At 46.3% G+C, this 21,436-nt stretch overlaps 1 protein-coding gene across 1 annotated transcript in view; it reads right to left on the bottom strand.

Moving 5' to 3' along the window:
* MTOR (mechanistic target of rapamycin kinase) overlaps window positions 1–21,436 on the bottom strand; it is a 120,490-nt gene that overhangs the window by 84,769 nt on the left and 14,285 nt on the right. Inside the window, exons 10-25 of the mRNA XM_066270444.1 lie at window positions 20,749–20,877; window positions 19,780–20,024; window positions 18,183–18,398; window positions 17,656–17,861; window positions 14,696–14,818; window positions 13,959–14,048; window positions 13,743–13,835; window positions 12,932–13,066; window positions 12,565–12,694; window positions 10,976–11,226; window positions 6,462–6,548; window positions 3,291–3,458; window positions 2,737–2,849; window positions 2,267–2,429; window positions 1,264–1,356; window positions 456–602 (exon numbers count right to left, since the gene is read on the bottom strand). Of these exons, the coding sequence (XP_066126541.1) occupies window positions 456–602; window positions 1,264–1,356; window positions 2,267–2,429; window positions 2,737–2,849; window positions 3,291–3,458; window positions 6,462–6,548; window positions 10,976–11,226; window positions 12,565–12,694; window positions 12,932–13,066; window positions 13,743–13,835; window positions 13,959–14,048; window positions 14,696–14,818; window positions 17,656–17,861; window positions 18,183–18,398; window positions 19,780–20,024; window positions 20,749–20,877 (2,389 nt within the window). The remainder of the gene's footprint in view (window positions 1–455; window positions 603–1,263; window positions 1,357–2,266; window positions 2,430–2,736; window positions 2,850–3,290; window positions 3,459–6,461; window positions 6,549–10,975; window positions 11,227–12,564; window positions 12,695–12,931; window positions 13,067–13,742; window positions 13,836–13,958; window positions 14,049–14,695; window positions 14,819–17,655; window positions 17,862–18,182; window positions 18,399–19,779; window positions 20,025–20,748; window positions 20,878–21,436) is intronic.

Raw genomic sequence — 21,436 nt, 5'->3', positions numbered from 1 at the left:
TCAGTCCCCGCGCTAACTACGAGGCTCGTGTAAAGAGCCCTCACAAGTCCCCGCGCTAACCCACGGGGCTCGTATAAAGACCCCGCGTCCGTCCCCGCACTAACTACGGGCTCAGTGTAAAGGGCCACCGTCAGTCTCCATGCTAACCACGGGGCTCAGGGCTCGCTGGCTGTGCTCCATTCATGTAAAAAATGTTTTTTGCAACAAAATGTTCTATTATCAAAGCTCCAAGGGAGCACAAAGGGACACTTTGTCCTTTATTTTCCCTCTAATAAGAAAAAAATTTATAATTCAGAGACCCTGAGAAAGACAAAATGACCTGAGTTCATGGTATCTAGACTTTCAGAAAAATTCTTGGGCTGGATTTTGGTTGTTTTAAACAAAGAGCAGCAAGGTCTGGAAGAGAAGAGAGCCCAGCTCTCCTTTCCAAGTTTCCCAGGAAACAGGGCACTTGCCTTTTGGAGGTTGATGGTGCTGACATGCAATTTCTTCATGGGCCCCGTTTCTACTGGTCCACTAGCCAGCGCGTCCCCTTGGCCGCTCCTCAGCATGCGGTGCTGGTAAATCAGAGGGTCCTCCTCTTCCTCGGCCAGGGTGTAGCCCTGCAAGCAGAGACTTACAGACAAACCTGCGACTCCACGAGTACTACCAGCTTAGAAACTTCCTCAGGCCTTGGGAGGTGCACACCTCCTGCAGAGCCGGGACTTAGGTAGGTCTGGTTCTGGTATGGACAGAATGAGCTGTTCCCCACTGTAGGCCAGTCTCTGTTGGCCACTCTGGGTCCCAGACAAGCACTGCAGAGGGCACGAGCATGCAGCTGACAGGGGAAGCAGCTGTGAGCCAGGAAAACGTGATGAGGAGCAGGGCAGCCCAGAGCTGTGGCCTGTGCTGTGCGTCCCAAGAGCCAAGAATGGTTTCTACATTCTTAAGTGGTTGAAAAAAAATCGAAAGAAGATTAATATTTTGTAACACCTGAATATTAGAAAATCCTAGTTTAGTGTCCATAAATAAAGCACCGCTGGCGTGCAAAAAGGCTCATTGGTTGATGTGTGCATATGGCTGCTTTTGGGCTGCAGGGCAGAGCTGGGTGGTTGCAACAGAGACCACATGGCCTGCAGAGCTAAAAACGTTCACCGTTTTTATAGAAAAAGTTGGCCAATCCCTAGTTGAGCACTAAAAAGAGACATAATCCCATGGCTGAGGTTCAAGAACACCACTAGGAAAGATGGCGAGGGACTTAGAAACAAACGGAGTGCAGCTCACCTTGACAATCCTGCAGATGAGGATGTCGTAGCGCTGATGGTTAATGCGGTGTCGCACCAGAACCTTATTCACCATCGGAATGAAAATCTGGTACTGTCATTAACGGGAGAGGAAGGAGATCAGAAACCGTTACTTTGGAGGATGGATAGAAAAGGACATTCCTACTACATTATAGCTATTTCTTCTGGGCTTGGGAATCGCTCTGTGGTCTTCAGAAGAAGCCAAAGTACTTAGAATGGCTGCAATAGTGACGAGCAAATGGCATCAGGATCACTGGGGGACTCATGAAACCAGAGTGCTGGCTCCACAGCCAGAGTTTCTGGTTCAGTGGGTCTGGGCAGAGGCCAAGAATCTGCATTTCTAACAGGTCCCTAGTTGTGGCAAGTAGGACACTGCTCATCCGGGGCCACTCTCGAGAATCGCTGGCCTATGATACCTGGTTTCCACGCTGCAGCCCAGCCCTGCCTTATCTCTGCCCTTCCCCAGGCACCTTCCCCGTTCCCTCCTGACACCACCCTGCTCTCTTGTTGCTCCTTGAACCTGTGACGCACACTGCCATCTCCCAGCCTTGCATTTGTTGTTCCTTCCACTTGCGTCCGACCCTTCGGGACTGGGCCTTTATTTAGCTCTCTGCTCACATGGCAACTTATCGGTGGTCTCCCCTCTCAGGTACCCTCCCCTGCCTACCCTGAATAAACAGCGTCTCTCCCACTCCCACTACCACGCTACAAGACAAACAGTGTTTATTAGCTTTGTTCCATTGGAACCGTAAGCTCTGCGAAAACAAGGACATCATCCTGTTTACCACACTATCTCCAGGGCTGCACTCGACCCACACAAGTGGCTCAATAAATATTTGCTAAATAAATGAAGGGAAATAAAAGCACACCAACAGGTCCTAGTTTTCCAGCAGAGGTCTGAGGCCTACAGACTAACAAATGGAGTTCACAAAGTCTTCCTCCCAAAGGGAGGCAGGTGGGCACGACTGTTCAGGCTGCCGTACCTTCTTCCCCAGTTGAAAGACGAGGGAAGACAATGTGTCCATGGCTGTGGGACGCAGTTCTGGGCTCTGGTCCAGTGTTCGGACGATCGGGTGGATGATCCGGGAGGCGTAGTCAGTGAAATCCAGGGACTCCGTCAGGCGGTCCACAGTCTCCAGAGCTGCCCTGCAACAGCCACTAATTAAAGTAACTGCCGACACACGGGCCCAGAGTAAAAGCCGTGGCTGCGGGCTACCTTAACAACCAGCACCCAATGGCTAGGGGTGGCTTCTGAGCTCTTATGGGTGACATGGATCCAACATATATTCTAGTGGGGTGGGGACAGTTAAGATTTCCATAAACTGGAATATTTTTGGACTAAAATAATGAGACTGGAAATAACAACAAAAAAGGTGGCTTGGGAACATTAAAAAGGGACATTTTCAACACAACATTAAAAGCTTGACGACTGCCCCAAAGGGCGGGTGCTTACTTTCGAGATGGCAGTGGGACTTCGGGGGCATCAAACAGCTTCACAATGGGGGGCAACAGCAGATGGAGATAGTCGTCCAGGTTGGCACCAAACAGCTGGATGGCAGCCAGCAACTGTGAACAGAGCAGAAGCACAGCAATGGGAGGTGGTCAGGGGCCACGTGCCCAAGCACATGCAGGGCAGTGCTGTGGACAACTCACACTTCTGTGTGCACTCCGAAAGCCTTTATTAAGTGGCCTTGAACTACATTCTTTTGGTAGCATTTTCTCCCCTCGTTTTATTCTGCTTATATATTTCTTTGCTTTCTCTGAGCTTATTTCAATTGGTAAGGAATCCTCTGCTAGATAATAAACTGGTCTGGGATAAAACATTTGCCGAGAATACTCCATTAAAGGATACAAGACACATGGATAATGAAGGAGGACTGCAAATGGTAAGCTGCGGGCAGCAGCTCTCAGTATTCTCGGGAGGCAGTCTTGTCCCTCAGAACGGAGTGTTGGCACTTAGCTGCCCTTGACGGCTGCTGGACACCTCTGGATGCCCTGGCTACTCACCTTGATGGAGACGATGCGGCCTTGGCTGTTGTCATGCATGAAGACCCGTAGCATGTGTGGGATCAGCTGGGGCAGGTAGAGCTTAAATTCACCCCCAAGAGCCACCACAATTTGCTCAATGAGAAGAATGATCGTGCTCTGGATTGAGGTGTTCATGACCCAGAATTCCTATAAAGAGGGAAGAGACAGGAGCAAAACCAGGTTTCTCTCTGCTGAAATATGAACCAAGGAACAGAGATGGTCAAAAGGGGCAAAAACGTAGTGAGCACAGTCTGTCTCAAGATGAACTCCTTGCCTATCCTCCTTTGCCCAAGCCTCCCTGTATCCCATCACAGCGACAGTGACAAGTTCAGCTACCTTTCTCCGAATGCACAGGGCTACTTTGCTTCTTTGTGCTTTGCTCATGCTGCTCTTTGCCTCGATGCCCACCTCCTGCTCAGCTGAGCCCTCTCTTTCTAAACCTGGCTCAAGCCTCACTTCTGCGAGGGCTTTCCTGTTCTCCTCCAGCATCCATGTTAGGGCCCTGGGCCCTCCTCTTTTCTAGAACCTGTAATATCTCATTTCCTTTGCAACCCTTCCTCTATTAGACTGTAGGGAGTTAAGGGCAAGAACCCCTTCGATCCATCTGTCTCCCCAGAATCTAGCAGAGCACCTGGCATATTCCAGCCACCCAAACGCACCTTTACAGAATGAGAAAATGACTAAGTCTATGTCATTTGGCACTTGCAAGTTGTTAGAGACCAAAAAGTAAACAGGGTATTTTGAAGTCTGAATATCTAGGGGACAGAGGTGTTGGGCCCAAAGCCCCACCTCACCTGCCTAATTAAGTTAATAACAAAGGGCTGTGCTTCTCTGCTGGTTCTGCCCGCCCATGTTCCCCGGAAAGACTGGAAGCTAGATTCTTCTTAGTGTAACATTAGATTGACTAGTATGGTGGGGGTTGTCTTTGAGTTGCCTTGGAAACTTAATTGAATTGCTAATAGCCTACTTTACTGAGGAACAAAGACAGATGTTTTCTGGGGGCAGCCATGTTCTTGCGCCTCAAACAGTAGTGACTGTTGGCAGCCGTGGCATCCTCCCGAATCTATCCTGTATATATATATCTTTAAGTTTCTATCTTTCATTCAATTTTGTACCATTTCCCGCTCGAGACTCTGGAATAGACTTGTGGCACTGGATGCAGCAGCAAGTCATCTGGGGGACTCTTTCCTTTGGGTTATCTCTCCCAGAAGGCAAGTCCATTCTTAACAAGGTTTCCTGCCCTCTCTGAATTTAGACTTCGCCAGTTATTATCTGACAACTGTCCCATATCATTTTCAGGCCTGGATAAGGCCGCAGAAGGAGCACTTCTCTATACCCGTACAACTACATTCTACATAAATTATGAAAATAAAAACTTGGCCACTTGGCCATAGGTCCTGCATCAGCACTGCAAGGCAACTTGGTCCTGGTCTCCGACTCCGGGAAAAGCTGTCATTTCAAGTCAACCAAACAAACAAAAAAAGACAGTTTCTCCTGCCTTCTTTAGAACCTATAGGGTAGCAGACTTGCTGAGAATAGAAACTCTAATGATGGCAACACATATCTATTAACACTCTTGGGTCCCTAAATAATTTAGAGTAGAAATCAATGAAAACAAAGGGTAACTCCTCAGGAGAAAGGCTTTATAGAAGCATAAGGTAATTTTATTTAAAAAAATTTTTTTAAACATAATAGTAGTTCTGAGAGTAAAAACCATACTAAAAGATGCTGGTAAAACGTTCTTTCTCTCTGCTTAGAGAGAGAAGAAGTCACTCCAAAAAAGCTATTTCTCCTAGATAAAAACGCTTTGTCAAAGAAACACCACAGACATTCTGGTCTCCACAGTTTTCTGATGTTCCCTTACTTGGACTCCACTCTGCCCTCTTCAGAGAAAGCCGGCCTCCCTCCCCACTGAATTCCTCTCCACTCCTCACAGGGGCTGCTCTGCCTCAGAAGCCAGGCCGCCTGCCCAGGGATGTGGGCTGGACCGCTGTTCACAAAGACTGTTCTCCTCCAGGGTTCAGGAGAGCTCATTAAAACGCCCAGGATCAACAGCCAAATGAGGAGCCCTGTTGCATGTTCTCCGTCTTGGCAGAAATGAAAGCTGTACTCTGCAGGTGTGAGGCTCCCCGCCTCCAATGCCGATGTCTTGGTCATTAGTCTTTTTGGGAATAAGTCACAGATTACTTCAGCCTCAAACCCTAAGTATAGTGCTTGTCCCTTGTCCCACCCCCTGGTATATCCTGCTGGCTCTTTAGCATTCTGCCTAGCTCCTCCTGTTCAGAGCCTCTGGCAGCAGGCCTGAACGAGCAGCTTTAATTATTCATGCACGGAGTTTTGTGGTTCTGAGACCCAGTTTCGGGAAAATTCCACTTTTGAAGCCAGCCACTTTGATTTTAGTCCTGCTGCCTCTTCCAAGCTAACTACAAAGGTCTGGTGTAGAAGGACAGAAGTCACTGGAAGAATTGTCTTCTAAATCTTTGAGGACACAGCCATCTCAGCAAAGCAACCTTCCCAACAGAGTCATCTAAATTATACAGACCAGAAGGGAGCAGGTCCCCCCCCCCCAAACAAAAACTGCTTGTCAATGAGGAGTCCTCTGCACCTGCTTAACGCGTGCTATGAAACGTGGGACACGAGCCTTTCCTCACACATCGCTGCTCTCAGACACGACATTTAGTCTTCTGATGGTGGCAACAGAAGAAGGGTGAAGTGTCACTTCTTTCTCAGTGCCTGCCAGAAGCCACTGTATTCAACAGTTCCAGGAAAGCCCAAATCCCCAGTGCTCTCCAGGCCACGGCTTTATAGGCAGTTAGAAAGAGGGTTTTCGTGGGAATAGCAAAGAACTATTGTGTTATTCAAGTGAAATTGCTTTGTTGTGCATGAGGCAAAGAGCTCAAGAGCCTATCTCTGGCAGAACTACGTCAGGACTCCTCCTGTCCCCAGACCTGCTCTCTCATACCTGGGAGCCTCAGCAACTGCCTGCCACCCTCTTTCACGACCAGTGGGACGCCTTCCTCCACTGTGCACTAGGGTTGTAAAGAGTTCCACTGTGACCCGTGAAAAAATGTCTATGTTATCCAAACCTGCTTCTGAATAGTCCCTGACCCAAACACTGATGAACAGACCCAAGCATTTGTTTCTACTCACTCTCATGAGGGTGACTATTTCATCCATGTAGGGTCTGATGTGGCTCTTCACAAAGGACACCAACATCCCCAGCTGCTGGAACAGAAACTGAAACGAAGGAGAGGTCAGAAAGCTGGCACTAGGAAGGATGCAGAATTCTGAGGCTCACCCTAAGTCTGCGCGAATGAATAAAGACCACAGTGGAATCAGTTTCCACCTGGCAGGGGCTCTGGGGCCGGGCTATTTGGGAGCCATTCTGGTATGTTAGCTCTGTGAACTGCATTTCTCCTCCCTGCGCCCGACCTCTTCAGTGGAAAAATGGAGATAACAGTATCTGTCTCACAGGCTTGTTGCAAGGGTTAAATGGGATAATACCTGGAAAGCACTAGAACAGGGACATGAACACTGCTAAGTGCTCAACCAACGTCAGCTATCATTCTGAGTCACTAAACTTAAAAATGAACATAAAACTTCCATCAACTGTAAATGTACATTTTGTTTATTCAGCTCTAATTTGCTACCGCTTACTTCCTATATCAAAGACAACAATTATGGGCACTTCAGTTCATTGAGAGTAATAACCTCAATTAATTAGGTCTTAATTAATTAGTTAACTGTCTCTAAGAAATTATGACCCAAAACAGCAAGCAGATTGGGAAAGGAGTGGGATAAGGAGAGTCTATTTAGGTCGCTCCTGGTAACTGCAGGAAAAGATGCCATCCACCAAACAGCTGGGAGTACGGAGGGCCTCGGGGAAAGACGCCCCAAGGACTTTCCAGGCTAAAGAGGTCTTCAGGGTGCAGTTTTTATATTGTTATGATCTTCACATGTCAATAGTAAGTAGCAAATCACATTCTAAATGGCCCTCTATGCCTTTGCTGTCCTCCATTAAAAAGTATAATTTAGAGATGAACATACACATATTCATTTCTTTTTTTCCAAACTATAAGAAAAAGTTTATTTAGAAAGTCACAGAGATAGAAGTGAGCAGCAAAAGATACTAGCTCAGGAAACAAGTTACAGAGGCAAAAGAAGGGCCCTTGGAGCTCAGGAGAGAGAGAGAGGCAAGGAAAGCACGCCTGGGGGCGGGGCGGGGGTGGGGCTGAGACAGGCATGCTCCAGAGAGCTGCCGCTTGCTAGTATTTCCACTCTTACTCACCTGAAACCTGTCTAAAATAGTAACAAACTTACAAAACTCATTACCTGAAGTGGTGACATGGACAGCCCATACAGCACTGTGCTCAAAGCAAGTGTGGACTAATTCTCTAATGACAGGGACGCCATTGGAGTCTAAGGTGGTTAGAACCTGGTCACTGCATGACACAGGTTCGACTCGGTAAAGCCATTCCTACCTATGCCCTGGACCCCTCCTCGCAGAATCTCTGCTGACAGTTTTTGTGAAACGGTCCCTATGACAGTACACTACAGGGATCAATGAGACTCTAAGTCTAGTGGTTCTTCAGGTGCTTTTTTGTTATGCAAAACCTGCAAGAAGGCACACCTACCCAGGAGGATCAACAGGGCAGTGGGGATGGCGGGGAGGTCAGGGAAAGCCATGAGACAGAAAGGATCAAGCCTCCTGATCCTCCTGTAATTTCCTACGAGGTGTCAATGGGAAAGGCTCTCTGGTGGCTGATAGAAGGGGGCCACAGGCAACATGCAAGTGCCTCATTCACAGGTAAGGAGCCCAGGTAGGCGACCACCTCCTTCTTCTCCCTTAGTTTCTTTCACAAGTTTTTTTCTCTTTATCCCTCTGAACACTAGTATTCTTTTTTTCCCTGAACATTAGTGTTTTAAAATAACATAGTTTTGTTCCTGATGGATTAGATCTCCTCCCACATCCCCCTGCAATGAAGAGCCTAAAAGTAATTCATAAAAGATAAAAAAACATTGTTATTGGATTGGGATGGAAACTTTTCAAATAAAACTGGACCTTCAAAGGCTACTTAATAAGAGCAATGGTGAATCCCTGCCTGTAGGTGCTCCCAATTGGTCCACTGGCAAAGGAGACAAAGGAACGCATCAGCCTTGCTGTGAGGTCCAGGTAGAAAAATGTCTTCCCCACAAGTTTGTCAATTCAGGCCACTCTCATATGGGCTTAGGGCGTTATTTTAACTATCTCTGTGGCCTGAGAAACTCTAAGCCAAGAAATTAAAGTTCTCCTGGACCACCTGAAGAAGAATGTGTAAAACCCAGAGCAGACTTCCTAATATTGTTACAAGGAAAGCCCAGCCGAATACAATACATGATCCAACATTATAATACACACAGGGTGGACCAATGCACACGTGACTCAGTAGAAATAATAAACACCAGAATTAGGTCTATCAAGGATTTTCTATACATTAGAACTACTGGATAGAACATACACTTGTTTAAATGCTTAAATAAATAAGTGAAAATAAAAGCGGTAAGAAACAGGATACCACGAACAGATTCTAGGCATATTTGAAAAAATCTAGGATAACTTTAGAAATAACAACAACAACAACAACAACAAAAAAATATATATATATAGTTATCCCTGGCTGGCTGGCTCAGTGGATAGAGCATCAGCCTGGCGTGCAGATATCCAAGGTTCAATCCCTGATCAGGGCACACATTGAGAAGCGGCCATCTGCTTCTCTTCCCCTCCCACTTCTCTCTCTCTCTCTCTTTCCCTCCCACAGCCAGTGGCTCGACTGGTTCAAGTGTCAGCCCCGGGCACTGAGGATAGCTTGGCTGATTCAAGCATCGGCCCCTGACTGGGGTTGCCAGTTGGATTCCAGTAAGGGCACATGCGGGAGTCTGTCTCTCTATCTCCCCTCCTCACTTAAAAAAATAATAATAAAGATACCAAAAAAAAAGTTAAAAATCCTGTAAGTTTACAAATGAAAATATCCACTTCTTTCAATGGTGAAAGAAATAATCACAACAAAAGTTAGAAAATACTTATTTCTGAACAAGAGTAAAAATATATTTTTAGTCAGCAATGAAAAGAGAATGAACTACTGATTCATATTACAATATGGAGAAACCTCAAAAGTATTACTCTAAGTGAAAGAAGCTAGACATGCAAAAAAACACATATGATTCTAATTCTATGAAATGCCCAAAAAAGGCAAATCTATAGAGACAGAAAGTGGGTAAAAGGTTGGGGTAGGAATGGAAATTGACTGCAGATGAGCAGGAGGTTTCTTTCTGGGGTGATGGAAATTTTCTAAAATTTGATTGTAGTGATGGCTGCACAATTCTGTGAATACACTACAAATCAATGAATTTACATATAAGAAAGGTGAATTTTATGGTGTGTAAATTTCATTTCAATAAACTTTTAAATGCAGCTAAGTAACTCTTGGAGTTAAATTTATAGCCTTTATAGACTATATTAGACCAAAAGAAAGACTGACAACTAATGAGCTAATATTCAAATGTAAAAAAATTTTTTTAAAAAGCACGAAAAAAATAGGAGGAAAGTAAAAATATAAAGGCGAAAGTTGGCTCTTTGAAATAGAAAAATACTTTAATAAATCTCTAGCAGGAAATTAAAATATAAAGGAATAGTATTAATAAATTTATGCCAATAGATTTTTATTGTTTAGATAAAATAAATGATGAAGTAAAAATAAACTGTACTTCTATAACCCAGGCACAAAGTTAGAAAATATACTCTAAAAAGATACTACCCTCCTCTAAACGTACATCAAATTGAACATATTCACAGAAGGAAAAATTCAAGTGTCTTTTAAAACACAGTGCTCTAACGATTGACCATTGTGGAATATGTTCTAACAAAGCAGGCACTAAAGCTACCTTGTGTCGGTAGTGGTATAGCTACAGTAACCACACAACCACTAGGCATGTTCTGTGGCTTAGAAAAAAGAAAAGCAAAAGAGAGAAAGAGGGAAAGAAAGGGGAAAATTCCTCTATATAGAAAAATGCCAGCTATTAAAAGTAGAAAAAATGATAGAACTAGAAAGTCATTATTTTCCAACCAGTGTGGTAAGTGACGAAGGCAAGCATCATCAACAGATGCTAAATTCATTGGGTAACAGGTAGCTAGGGAATAGGATAGTCACATAATCTTAAAGAATCACCCCACACATTACAATGACTAAGGAAAAATGGTATTTGTACAGTGGGGAGATCTGACAGATACCAACTAATCACGTGCTCAAACTCAGAGTCAACAATAATTGGACAAACTGACATTAGATCCAGTAAGAAGCATGCAACATCATCTGTAGTATTCTTACTAAAAATGTTTGACTTAAATCTAATCACAAAGAAGCAGCCTGAAATCCACACTGTTGGACATCCCACCAGCCAACTGTTCATGCTATGTGAGCTCTAGATTATTGGGAGTGACAACGCTATCCTTCCCTGCAGGCATTTGTCCTCCTGATGAAACCTGCCCGCTCAGGTTCAAAAGGGAAGGGAGAGGCGAGGCCTCAGGCCCAGCAGCCAGCAGAGGGTAGTATGAGCAGAGGCCCAGATGGACCTCCCCACAGGAGCAGCTAACGGCAGGGAGCAGCAAGGGTGGAGGCTTTACTTACTTCCCGGATGGCTCCATCACAGACCCGAATGACGTTCAGGAAGGTGGGCATGACCTGGGGCAGGAACTGCACGCACTTGAGCCCCAGAGACTTGAAGATGAAGGTTATGGCCTGCACCACCATGGTGTGATGGTGAGACAGGGACTGGTCCCGGAAGATCCGCATCAGGGCCACCATGGACACGGCGGGGTAGAATTCGTCCAATGGAAGGTTCCCCATGTTGACCAGCATTTCACTGGTGCTGTAGTCAGCTAAGATGGAACAACAGTGAGAATCCTGAGCTGTAGATAACAGGACTCTGACTTCAGGCAGAGCACAGTTTGGTTAACAACAAATAAAAAAAACCTCCAAACCACCATTAGCATGCAGGTCTTTCTCCCGCTATGTTCCAACAATGCTGGAAATACAGGCTATATTAGGAACCAATGAGCAGGCTCTCAGCATCAAGGACTAAACAGTTTTTGGCTTTCCTATTACCTAAACCACTAAGCCTGAAACAGTACATGATGGATTTTCTTTAAATTGCTATGTTTAACTCAGCTTCTTACCATTACAATTCACAACTTGGTAGCTGAAACCATCTATAAAAATAATTATTCTCCCAAACAAAAGTAAAGGGAATTAAATTAGGCCAACATCTGTTCAGCAGCTGCTTGGTCCCTGCAAGCAACTGAGACAAGTGAGTGGCAAAGCTACCTGACCTGAACATAAAGGGTCTCAAGGGCGGGGCGGTCAACAGTGCAGAGAGCAGGGTCGGACTGGGTGACCGCACCACCGAGCAGGGGGACATTTGGAGGGGCGTGGCTTGGGCTCTGCTTGACAATCACGTGACAAGCCCTCTGCACCTGACAATCATGTCACAGGTGCACTTTTCTATACACAGAAGAACAAGTCAGAAGCAATGTGATCCCATCCACAGAATTTAGGAACAAATTATTTTATTATGGGAAAATAACATTTTACTAAAATAGTCGGGAGAGCCACTGTTGAACTTTCACACTTTTGGAAAAAAGCCTGCCCTGATGGACAATGGGTTATGTTTAGAAAATTCTCCTGCATGCCCACATCCTACCCAGTCTCTCAGGCAATATGTCCAAAGGCAAAGGGAATCCAAGGTCAGACCAATGCTGGGTAAAGGAGCCCAGAATCTGACTGCTCCTATTGTTTACAGGCCCCTGAGCCCTCCCTCAGAGTTCCCTGTCAGTTCAACAGGAAGAATAGATTCTACCCCTTCCTCCTTGAGTGTTGCGGGGAATAGAAAACACCAGAAAAGCACTAACAAAGAATGAGCGGTGAACAGAAGTGACAGGGTAATAATTCGTATCTCTCTCAGTCCCAAAAAGTGAGGCCGGCCTTAGCCTGCTGAGCCTTGATAAAGAACCTGGATAGACATGAGGACTCGGGACACACTGGAAGCAGCCTCCCTGCTACCATTCAAGAGGAAACTTCGGACTTTGCATTCAGTTGCAAAGTGAGCCGATATGCTATAATTTCCTAGTTATCCAGCCCAAGACTCTTCCTACACACAGCTGGTGAAGGCTCTGTGAGGTAGACACTTGGCAAGTCTCTCATGGGTCCCCTTAACTTACAGGAATCCTGGCTTGACTTGGACTCTGACAGACTGACGGCAGAAGCATCCCGGGACTGGTCAATCATGCCGATGTTCACTTTGTGCTTGTAGGGGTCCAAGGCCCCCAGCAACCCTAACACCCGAATGGCCTGGTGGGGAAGGGGAAGGAAAAGGAAACATTCATCACATATGAAGACAGCAGCTTTCTGGGATGTCCTCATGTTCCATAATACCCAGTTCATACCCATGACCAACTACATGAATGAAATGGAGAGTGACAGGAAGTCTAATAAATACTGTTAGGGCATGTCAGTGCCACAAACCCTGTGTCTTCTCTCAATCATTCCTGCAAAATCTTTAAACACCCGGGGTGCCACGTTCCCCACCTCTCTCCGTGTGCCCTGGTTCTGCTCCGTCTTCAGGAAGTTCAGCAGCACCTCCAGCAAAGTGGGGTACTTTCTGTAGGGCTCCACCACATAGCCAGTGCTGGCCACCAACTGCCCCAGGGTCCACAGGGCCACCTAGAGAGACAAAATACCACATCGTGAGTTGAGCCAGTGAGAGAGAAAAGTTTGTACTCTTGGTTGTAATGAGGTGTTAGAGGCTATTACCACAAAAGAATTTCCGGTACAGACACTAAGCATGAACAGAAATCCTGAGAGTTGGGACATAAAAACAAGGCTATAAACCAATACAACAATCACTGAATCAAAAAATAAAGAACAGTCCCACCTTTCTCAAAGGAAATACAGAATCTTCCATATCCTGACCAATTAACAAGAGAAATCTAACTCAAAAGGAAATTAAAACTGCCCTTAATTTTAGTCTAGTCACCTAATGACCTTAATGAGTAATATGAAGTCAGAGCCGGGGAGGGTGGGCTGTAGCTCTGCCGGCCTCTGCAGCCTGAGGCCAAGGCTTTCTCTCTCCCTTTAGGGGCCGGGCCCTGACAGATGACCTGTATTTTTTTTTGTCTAGAGGAAATGGCACTGGTCATGACACTTACTGAAAGTGACTCCTGTCAGGATGACAGCTAATTCTGGTTCCAAGTCTTTCTTCATTTTACCCATTCAGCAAATATTCTGCAGTACCTACTATGTACAAGGCACTGGCTAAGGACATGGAGGTGACTGAGAGAGACCAGGCCCCTGGCCTCCTGGAGTCTCTCCTGCTCGGGCAGGAGGCAGTGGTACTCACCTGCCTTTTGGCCAGCAGAGAGGAGTCCTGGAGCATGTCCATGATGATAATAAAAAGCTCATCAACCCACTTCCTCATTTCTAGGCCACTAACCTACAAAATAAAAAAGAGGGTGGTAGGTCAGATTAGAAATTACAGCATTAAGAAGTATTTTGCCATCCTCAGAGGTTAAACAATATTCTTTCCATCCTATGAAAAAAGCTGTTGCCTCCTCACCTGAGCCAACTCTCCAATCGTAGCTAAGACATTATTAATCACACCTGGGTTTGGATCCGGGTCTGGGTCTTTCAGTTTCAAAATTAAGGCCTATGAAAAGAAGGTATGAGGAAACAGATGCAGGTTAGTCTATGAGAAACCTTTCTTCTACAAAAGCAAAATTTATCCAAGAGACCAAGTAATTTATCAGTCATCGATAAATTACTTCTAGCTTTTATGAATCCAAGAATACTCTGAAATATGGATTCTCAAACTTTTCTCCACATTGCACACAAGTCTGACACATGACAGAGCTGGGAACTGCCATGATTTAAAAACATTTCCCATGCCTCCTCTAAATATATCGGCGTCATCATTTGCCCAGATTCGTTCATATAAGGTATGAAATACCTCACAACTCTACCACATTCAAATTTGAAGCTTATTTCAGATTTTAAAGCTCAGTTTTTCTTCATTTGGGGGGAATTGTTTTATGCTGCAAGCCATCTCTTTCCAAGCACACATCTAATGATGTGCTTGAAGCATCATATCTTCTCTAAGGAGAGCCCTTTGCTGAAACTGGTGAGATTCTTGGTATTCTTTAACTGAGGTGCTTGATGTGGCCTTTGTCCTTGGAACCAAAGAAACCGTTTGCTTTGCTCAGCATACCAGTGAGCACTGAAACACTACCACCGCCCCGAACCAGCTGATATAAGACGACCCCGAGCAAGTGCCAGTCTCTGCCTGCTGTGAGGTACCTTGAGAATAGGCTCCATGTAGGGGCGGATGAGCCGGGGCGCATTGGAGACCAGGTGGCCCAGCATGCGGGCGCTCTGCTCTTTGATCCTTCCGACCCCACTGTGCTCCAGCTCGGTCAGAATCTGCAGGAGGAAAGGCTCAGTATGGCAGAGGAAATTCTAGAGAGGACCTGTATGTCAAAGTGAGAGCGTGGACAGGAACCAGAAGGGACCAGAACTCCACTGCAGATCAGGTGGCTGTCTGATGCTCTATAAGCAAAGGACTTATCTGCAGTTCATTCAGAGTCTTGCGTACAGCAGAGACTGGGAGAAAACATATTTGAAACCAGCCCCTTCTCCCTATCACAGCTCCCCAAGGTCCTTCAGTCCTTTCTGAAGCTTAGCTTTTAATAGCACCACAGTCACAGACTGAGAAAGCTAACAGGGGCAGCTGTGTGCCGCATTCTGCAGAAACCAGGAATGAAAGAAGGGCCCTCTGCCGGAAAAATCTTTGTCCCGATAGCAAATCACTAAAAGCGCCTATAAATAATGACAATGGGATCCAAGAACAGTCAGAACAGCTGTGATGTTGAAAGAATTACTGATACTTGGTGCAGGTTTCAGGCACAACATATAAGTAAACCCAAACAGGTGGGGGTCATATCAATAGCACCCCCTGGACCTTAATGAACAGAGATAAACATGTTTGTTCTGATATCCTACAGCACTAGCAAAATTCCACATTATGCTCCTGGTGAGAAAGACATTAAGAACATATTACAAACTTCTGAAGGGCTGAAGTTGCCAGAGGAAACCTCTGATCAGTGGGAAAAGTGAGAAAAGTGAGAAACAAAGCTTACTTTAACTCTACTACCCAGAGGAGGAGCCTATAGTTTAATATTATATTTTGTCTTAGGCCACTGACTTAAGAACCCTGACTTTCTGGATCCCCTTAGCGGGCTGTTGTTCCCGTCACAGCAGACAGCATGAGAGACGAGGGAGAACAGACCCTAACAGCACGGAGAGATGGAGGGCGGGGAGGAGCTGGGTACCAGAGCGGAGGGCAGGCTCTCTGGGGCAGCACAGGGCCAAATCAGGGTACCCCAAATTCACTTCCAGAGCCAGACAGTGCCATCAACTGCACCCTAATGACAATACCCAACACCCACCTCGATGATCAAGACAGCAAGAAAAGGCCAAAGGACACTTAGGTAATGTCCTTTATCAAGGCATGAAACTGTACCATTCAGCTTGGGAAAATTCTCATCAAAGTTTAAAAACAAGAAAAATTATTTTAAGCTTTGGAGTTTCAGAGGCTCAGTTCAGTCCACAGTATGTTCATTCACTCAGTGGTGCCCCCAGTTCTCCAGTGTAAGCCAAGTGAGCCGGCCTGGTGGCTCACGGAAAGTTCAGAGGACACGGCCGCCTGGCTTGTTCCTGACTTTATGCTCCTGGCACCCGGCACGCCCAGAAAGTAGGAGGTGCTCAGAAGATCTGTTAACAGAATTAACACACTGACATTCTCTCTAGGACTAGGAGGTGTTTCTGCATCAAGCGTACTTAGTGTGATTTGAACTGGCAGGCTCAACACTGATTTCTTTTCCTTCCCCAGACATCAGGTATTTTAAAGACAAAACAATAGGCATTCCTAATACAGGCCAGCAGTTAAAGAGATAAACTAGTAGACTCAAAATAGAAGCGCCGCATGACGAGGATAGAGTGGCAGTGGATAGTGTGGGACTGGGATGCGGAGGACCCAGGTTCGAGACCCCGAGGTCGCCAGCTTGAGCGCGGGCTCATCTGGTTTGAGCAAAGCTCACCAGCTTGGACCCAAGGTCGCTGGCTCGAGCAAGGGGCTACTCGGTCTGCTGAAGGCCCACGGTCAGGGCACATATGAGAAAGCAATCAATGAACAACTAAGGTGTTGCAACAAAAAACTGATGATTGATGCTTCTCATCTCTTTCCGTTCCTGTCTGTCCCTGTCTGTCCCTCTCTCTGACTCTCTCTCTGTTTCTGTAAAAAAAAAAAAAGTCACTATAAGTATAATCTTCTAACTTGTTGAGTGATGATATAATTTATAGTTACTTTAATTATGGCAGATTGTGAATAAGTGACATTTTTCTAGGGTAAAAATTACATACATATATTAACGACTTCCTATATTTAAGTTCATATGAATTCCTAAGAAACCATGGGGGAGAGTCAGAAAGCAACGGGTGAGGGGACAGAGTAGGAGTGGGGGGGCAGGAAACAACTGGGCGACTTCCTATATTTAAGTTCATATGAATTCCTAAGAAACCATGGGGGAGAGTCAGAAAGCAACGGGTGAGGGGACAGAGTAGGAGTGGGGGGGCAGGAAACAACTGGGCGAGCCACACCGAGTCCCAGAAAAGGTGGTGGAAATAACCTGAGGCAGGAAGGACTAGACCACGTGTCACTCACAAGGAGTCCAGAGGACTTACTTGGGTAGGTAAAGACAGGTTTCAGCAGGAACTGAAAATCCTAATGGCTCGACCAGCAATGTCAATCTGAACATGCCCTAGTCCAAGCAGCTTAGTTACATTACTAAAGAAGAAAAACCTGGGACCACAGAGCAGGGGCAGTAACTATGAGAAACAATGCTGGAATGTGTACTTGGCCTCTGTGCTCGACCTGGCATCAGCAAAAAAAGCAGGAGCCTGGAAGGTTAGAGGCACTGGATAGACCACCCACAGTGAAAAGCAAGGAGAAGAACAAAGAGCTGCACAAGAAGTTAGAGTAGCACAGAGAGGCACCCTGGGGTCACACTGATAAGAGGCTTATGAGGTGACAAACACTAGAATCTCAATGACAAAGCTGGGTAAACATGTGGACTCTCAGAGCCAAATGGGGCCTTTACCAGGTGTCTCAATCTTTCTTCCCCTCCCTCATCTTCCACCCTTCCCCATACAGCTGTCCTCACGAAGGTCCGCGGCCCCAGGTGTGACTGTCGCATCCTGACCTGGATGAGCATCTTGCGCAGGAAAGGCATGACGAAGGCTGGGTTCATGCTGCTGAGCCGGCCCACGGTGCAGATGGCCAGCTCCCGGATCTCAAACACCTGGTCATTCAGGGCCACAAACAGGGCCTGCAAATTCTCGGCCTGGGCCAGGTGTGCATCAAAGCGCTCGTCCAGGGATGCCAGGACGCAGTAGCGAATGTCCGGGTCTGCAAGAACAGTCGAGCGTTTGCACAGTGCTTCAGGGCTCTCCTGCCAGCCCTGTCCCTCCACTGCATCGGCCCAGTGAGAGGGTTCCCGACACCTTTCTCTCATTTACCGTTGTTCTGTGTTTTGCTTGCAGGAACAGAGACTACAGAATCAAAGACACATTATTTTACAAACAATAGGCTGAAACAGCCAAGTCTAACACCTTGGCAGAGAAGGAGCTGAACGTCAACTTGTTGAGGCTGAAGGTATCTAGAGGCCATGCAGTGAACCTGCCCCAAACCCGACACATCCCTAGATGGCTTCCGTCTAATGAACTTTACCGGGATCGGTTATCCCAACCACGAGCAGCTTGCTGAGCACATCCGCCACCACCTGCACCGCAGTCTGGCTAACCACGTGAGCATGGCCGCTGATGAGGTGGACAGAGGGCGTGAGCAGGCGGGAGCAGGTGCGGGCGGCTTCCATGCGGATCTCCTTGTGCTCACTGTTCAGGAAATGGTCCGCACAGTGGCGCACAAACTGGGTCAGAGAGTGTCCTGGGTACAAAGCAGAGAGAAAACAGAGCCGTCACTGCTGCTTCAGAAAGTAGGCCTGCAACTTGCTAACTGCCTTTTCCATTTTATGGCTACTAACTCCATTTTCAACAAGATACTGATCACCAAGATACTGACCCAGAACTTTTCCTAACACATGAGCTTCCAGTCATTAGAAAGGCAAGAGGAAGGCGGAAGAGCTGGGAGACAGAAAGACGGCACCCCGCCCACCCCAATCCTCCCTTTATTCTCTTCAAAGAATAAACAATTTTGTTTCAGTCTGATCCAAGTCCTAGAGAATAGAACCCCCCCCTTTTTTTTTGTGACAGAGACAGAGTCAGAGAGAGGGAGAGATAGGGACAGACAGACAGGAAGGGAGAGAGATGAGAAGCATCAGTTCTTCATTGCGACACCTTAGTTGTTCATTGATTGCTTTCTCATATGTGCCTTGATGGGGGGGGGGACTACAGCAGAGTGAGTGACCCCTTGCTTAAGCCGGCGACCCTGGGTCCAAGCTGGTGAGCTCAAATCAGATGAGCCCATGCTCAAGCTGGTGACCTCAGGGTCTCGAACCTGGGTCTCCCGCGTCCCAGTCCGATGCTCTATTGCACCACCGCCTGGTCAGGCTAGAACAATTCTTGATCAAATTTATCTTGTCTATTTTAGTTCCTGATTTAAATAACTGAGAGTCTGATGTAGGCTGGGTTTAAATATAGCTACTTTCTATGCATCACAAATAAACTGTCCTGGATGTCAACCAGCCTAAGTGAAGGAACTGCAACAGGGAAAACACAGACGGCCGCCTGTATCCAGACGGCGTGTTCAGGCTTTCCGTGCTTGATGGTTTCCCTCTGGACTTGACTAACACCACCTACAGGATCTTAAATTTCACAAAAGTATTGATTTTTCTCTTCTGAACTAGATCTCTCTAGGGAATTAACGGGAGTTTATTTTGCAGTTTGGAATTCCAAACTGAACTACATAGTACAGCACTCTTAGAAATCACACAGCCAAGGGAATACAAATAGCCAAAAGCCCCTGCTCATACATGTTAAAGCATTAAATACCATCTCAGCCACACGGAGGTGGGAAAACTGAAGGGCTCCATCTCTGACTTTAGTTCCTTGGACTAAAGCATTAGTTCCTTTGATTAATGTAAGTTTTCCTGAACACCATCTACCCTAAAACTCAATAAGGGACAAAGAAAGAAGCAGTAGGAATTAGCAACATTCTGAAAGAATCTAGGAACGGTGAGCTGCTGCAGAGCCAGCTACCCTGTCTCCAGGGCCCTTAGCAAGATCCAGGAACTCGAAGCACTCTCATTCCTTTCTCGAGGTTCTCAGCATCACTCACTGTCTTTGCAAGAGTCACTGCAATTTCTTACCTTCAAATTCAAAGCTGCCAAGAGTTCGGAGGGCAAGAGTAATGCTGCCCACATCACTGGCCTCAGGGAGTGTTGTGAGGCCAGGTGAGGCAAGCTGATGGGCCAGGCCCTTGGGCATGCCTGGGTGCCGGAGGGGCTTGTGCATCAGGACCAAGGACAGCATCTTCAGTAGCCCATCCTGGATGTCCTTCTTCAGCTGTGGAATCTGACGGCTCAGGTCGTAGAGCACAGCTGTGAGGGCGGGGCTGAGTGAGGGGAGGACACCAGTCATACATAGGGCTGAGTACATGACATTCAGCCTGTCCCCAAGAAGACACAATCCTCCTTATCCAGCAAGGGGATCAGGCCCGACCACTGCTTGGTCTTTAAAGTAGAAAGGATACTATAAAACAGAATAATGTCCTCCACTCTCTTTGCCTCACCAAGATTTCAAAACAATGAGCTTCTGGTTTTCACCATGGGAGAACCTGCTTAATATAACTTAGTCAATGTAGAAGACCAAGTCTCAGCAAACAACTGAGAGGCAGATTGAGAGCATCATCCTTACTTTATAGATGAAGAGAACTAAAGTGTGGAGAGCTTCAGCAACTTTCCCAGTAAACATATAAACAATAGCTGCAAACATTAATAGAATACTTGTTATATGCAAGGCTAAGAGTGTTATATGCAAAGAGTGGCTATTTCATGAATTCTTTCACTTAATCCCCCCAACAACCCTCGACAATAGGAATTGTACCCACTTTTCAGGCAAGAACACCGAGGCTCAGAGAAGTAAAGTAACTTAGTCAAGATCACGCAGCTAGCCAGTAATGAAACCAGGATTCGAAACTAGCCTATGTGTAGTGAGAGCTACCCCATCTCTCCAATTTAATATCCAAACTACCATGCCTCGCCCTTTCAACACAGTCCCAACACTATGGCTCACGCCACATACGACCGGGCCCGGAAGCTGAGCTTTCCGACACCCACCTCAGTCCCACTGCCAGCATAGGCTCCAGCAGCTCCTTGATATCCTGCTGGATGCCTGGTCCCATTGCTCGAGCCAGCATGCTGATGCAGGTGAACACAGTGGCATCCACCTGCATTGCCTTCTGTCTCCTGCAGAGAACCAAAGAGGGGCTAGTTTAGATATAACAACATTCCGTGATGCCCCACCTCAAAATTGCCTTGGGACAAGGAGGGCTGGTTGCCCAGGGAGGGCCACCACCTGTGCGTGTGCAGGTTATCTACGACACAATTCTAGGGGGCCCATCACACCAATCACTGTAGATCTGTATATAGCAGTTAAAACAACAATCCAGCAGATGGCAGTAAAGTGTCTTGAGGAAGGGGCCCCTTTCTCCTAGTAACACAAAAGGCACTATATGAGTAGTGCCGCAATGGCCAAAGTACCTATTTAGGAAGCAAACTGAACAATGTGTACATTAGGGACCAGAGTGCAGGGCACAGACACCATATGGAAAGATATTCTCCCTATGATGAGAATGCTGGGCTTCAGAATGGGTAAAGCTTATTAATTCACCAGAAAAATTCTTGCTACTAAAACAGGAAAATATAAAGAAATAATTCAAATGAACACTAAACCCCCAGACTTAGAGAAGACACCCTGCCTCTCTATCTTGCAGGTGCTTATGGTTGTTTTCATGCTTTATTCATT

The sequence above is a fragment of the Saccopteryx bilineata genome, chromosome 3, assembly GCF_036850765.1.
Source record: "Saccopteryx bilineata isolate mSacBil1 chromosome 3, mSacBil1_pri_phased_curated, whole genome shotgun sequence".
Taxonomy (NCBI): domain Eukaryota; kingdom Metazoa; phylum Chordata; class Mammalia; order Chiroptera; family Emballonuridae; genus Saccopteryx; species Saccopteryx bilineata.
Note: the sequence above shows the minus strand (reverse complement) of the source record. Positions and strands in the feature narration are given on the sequence as shown.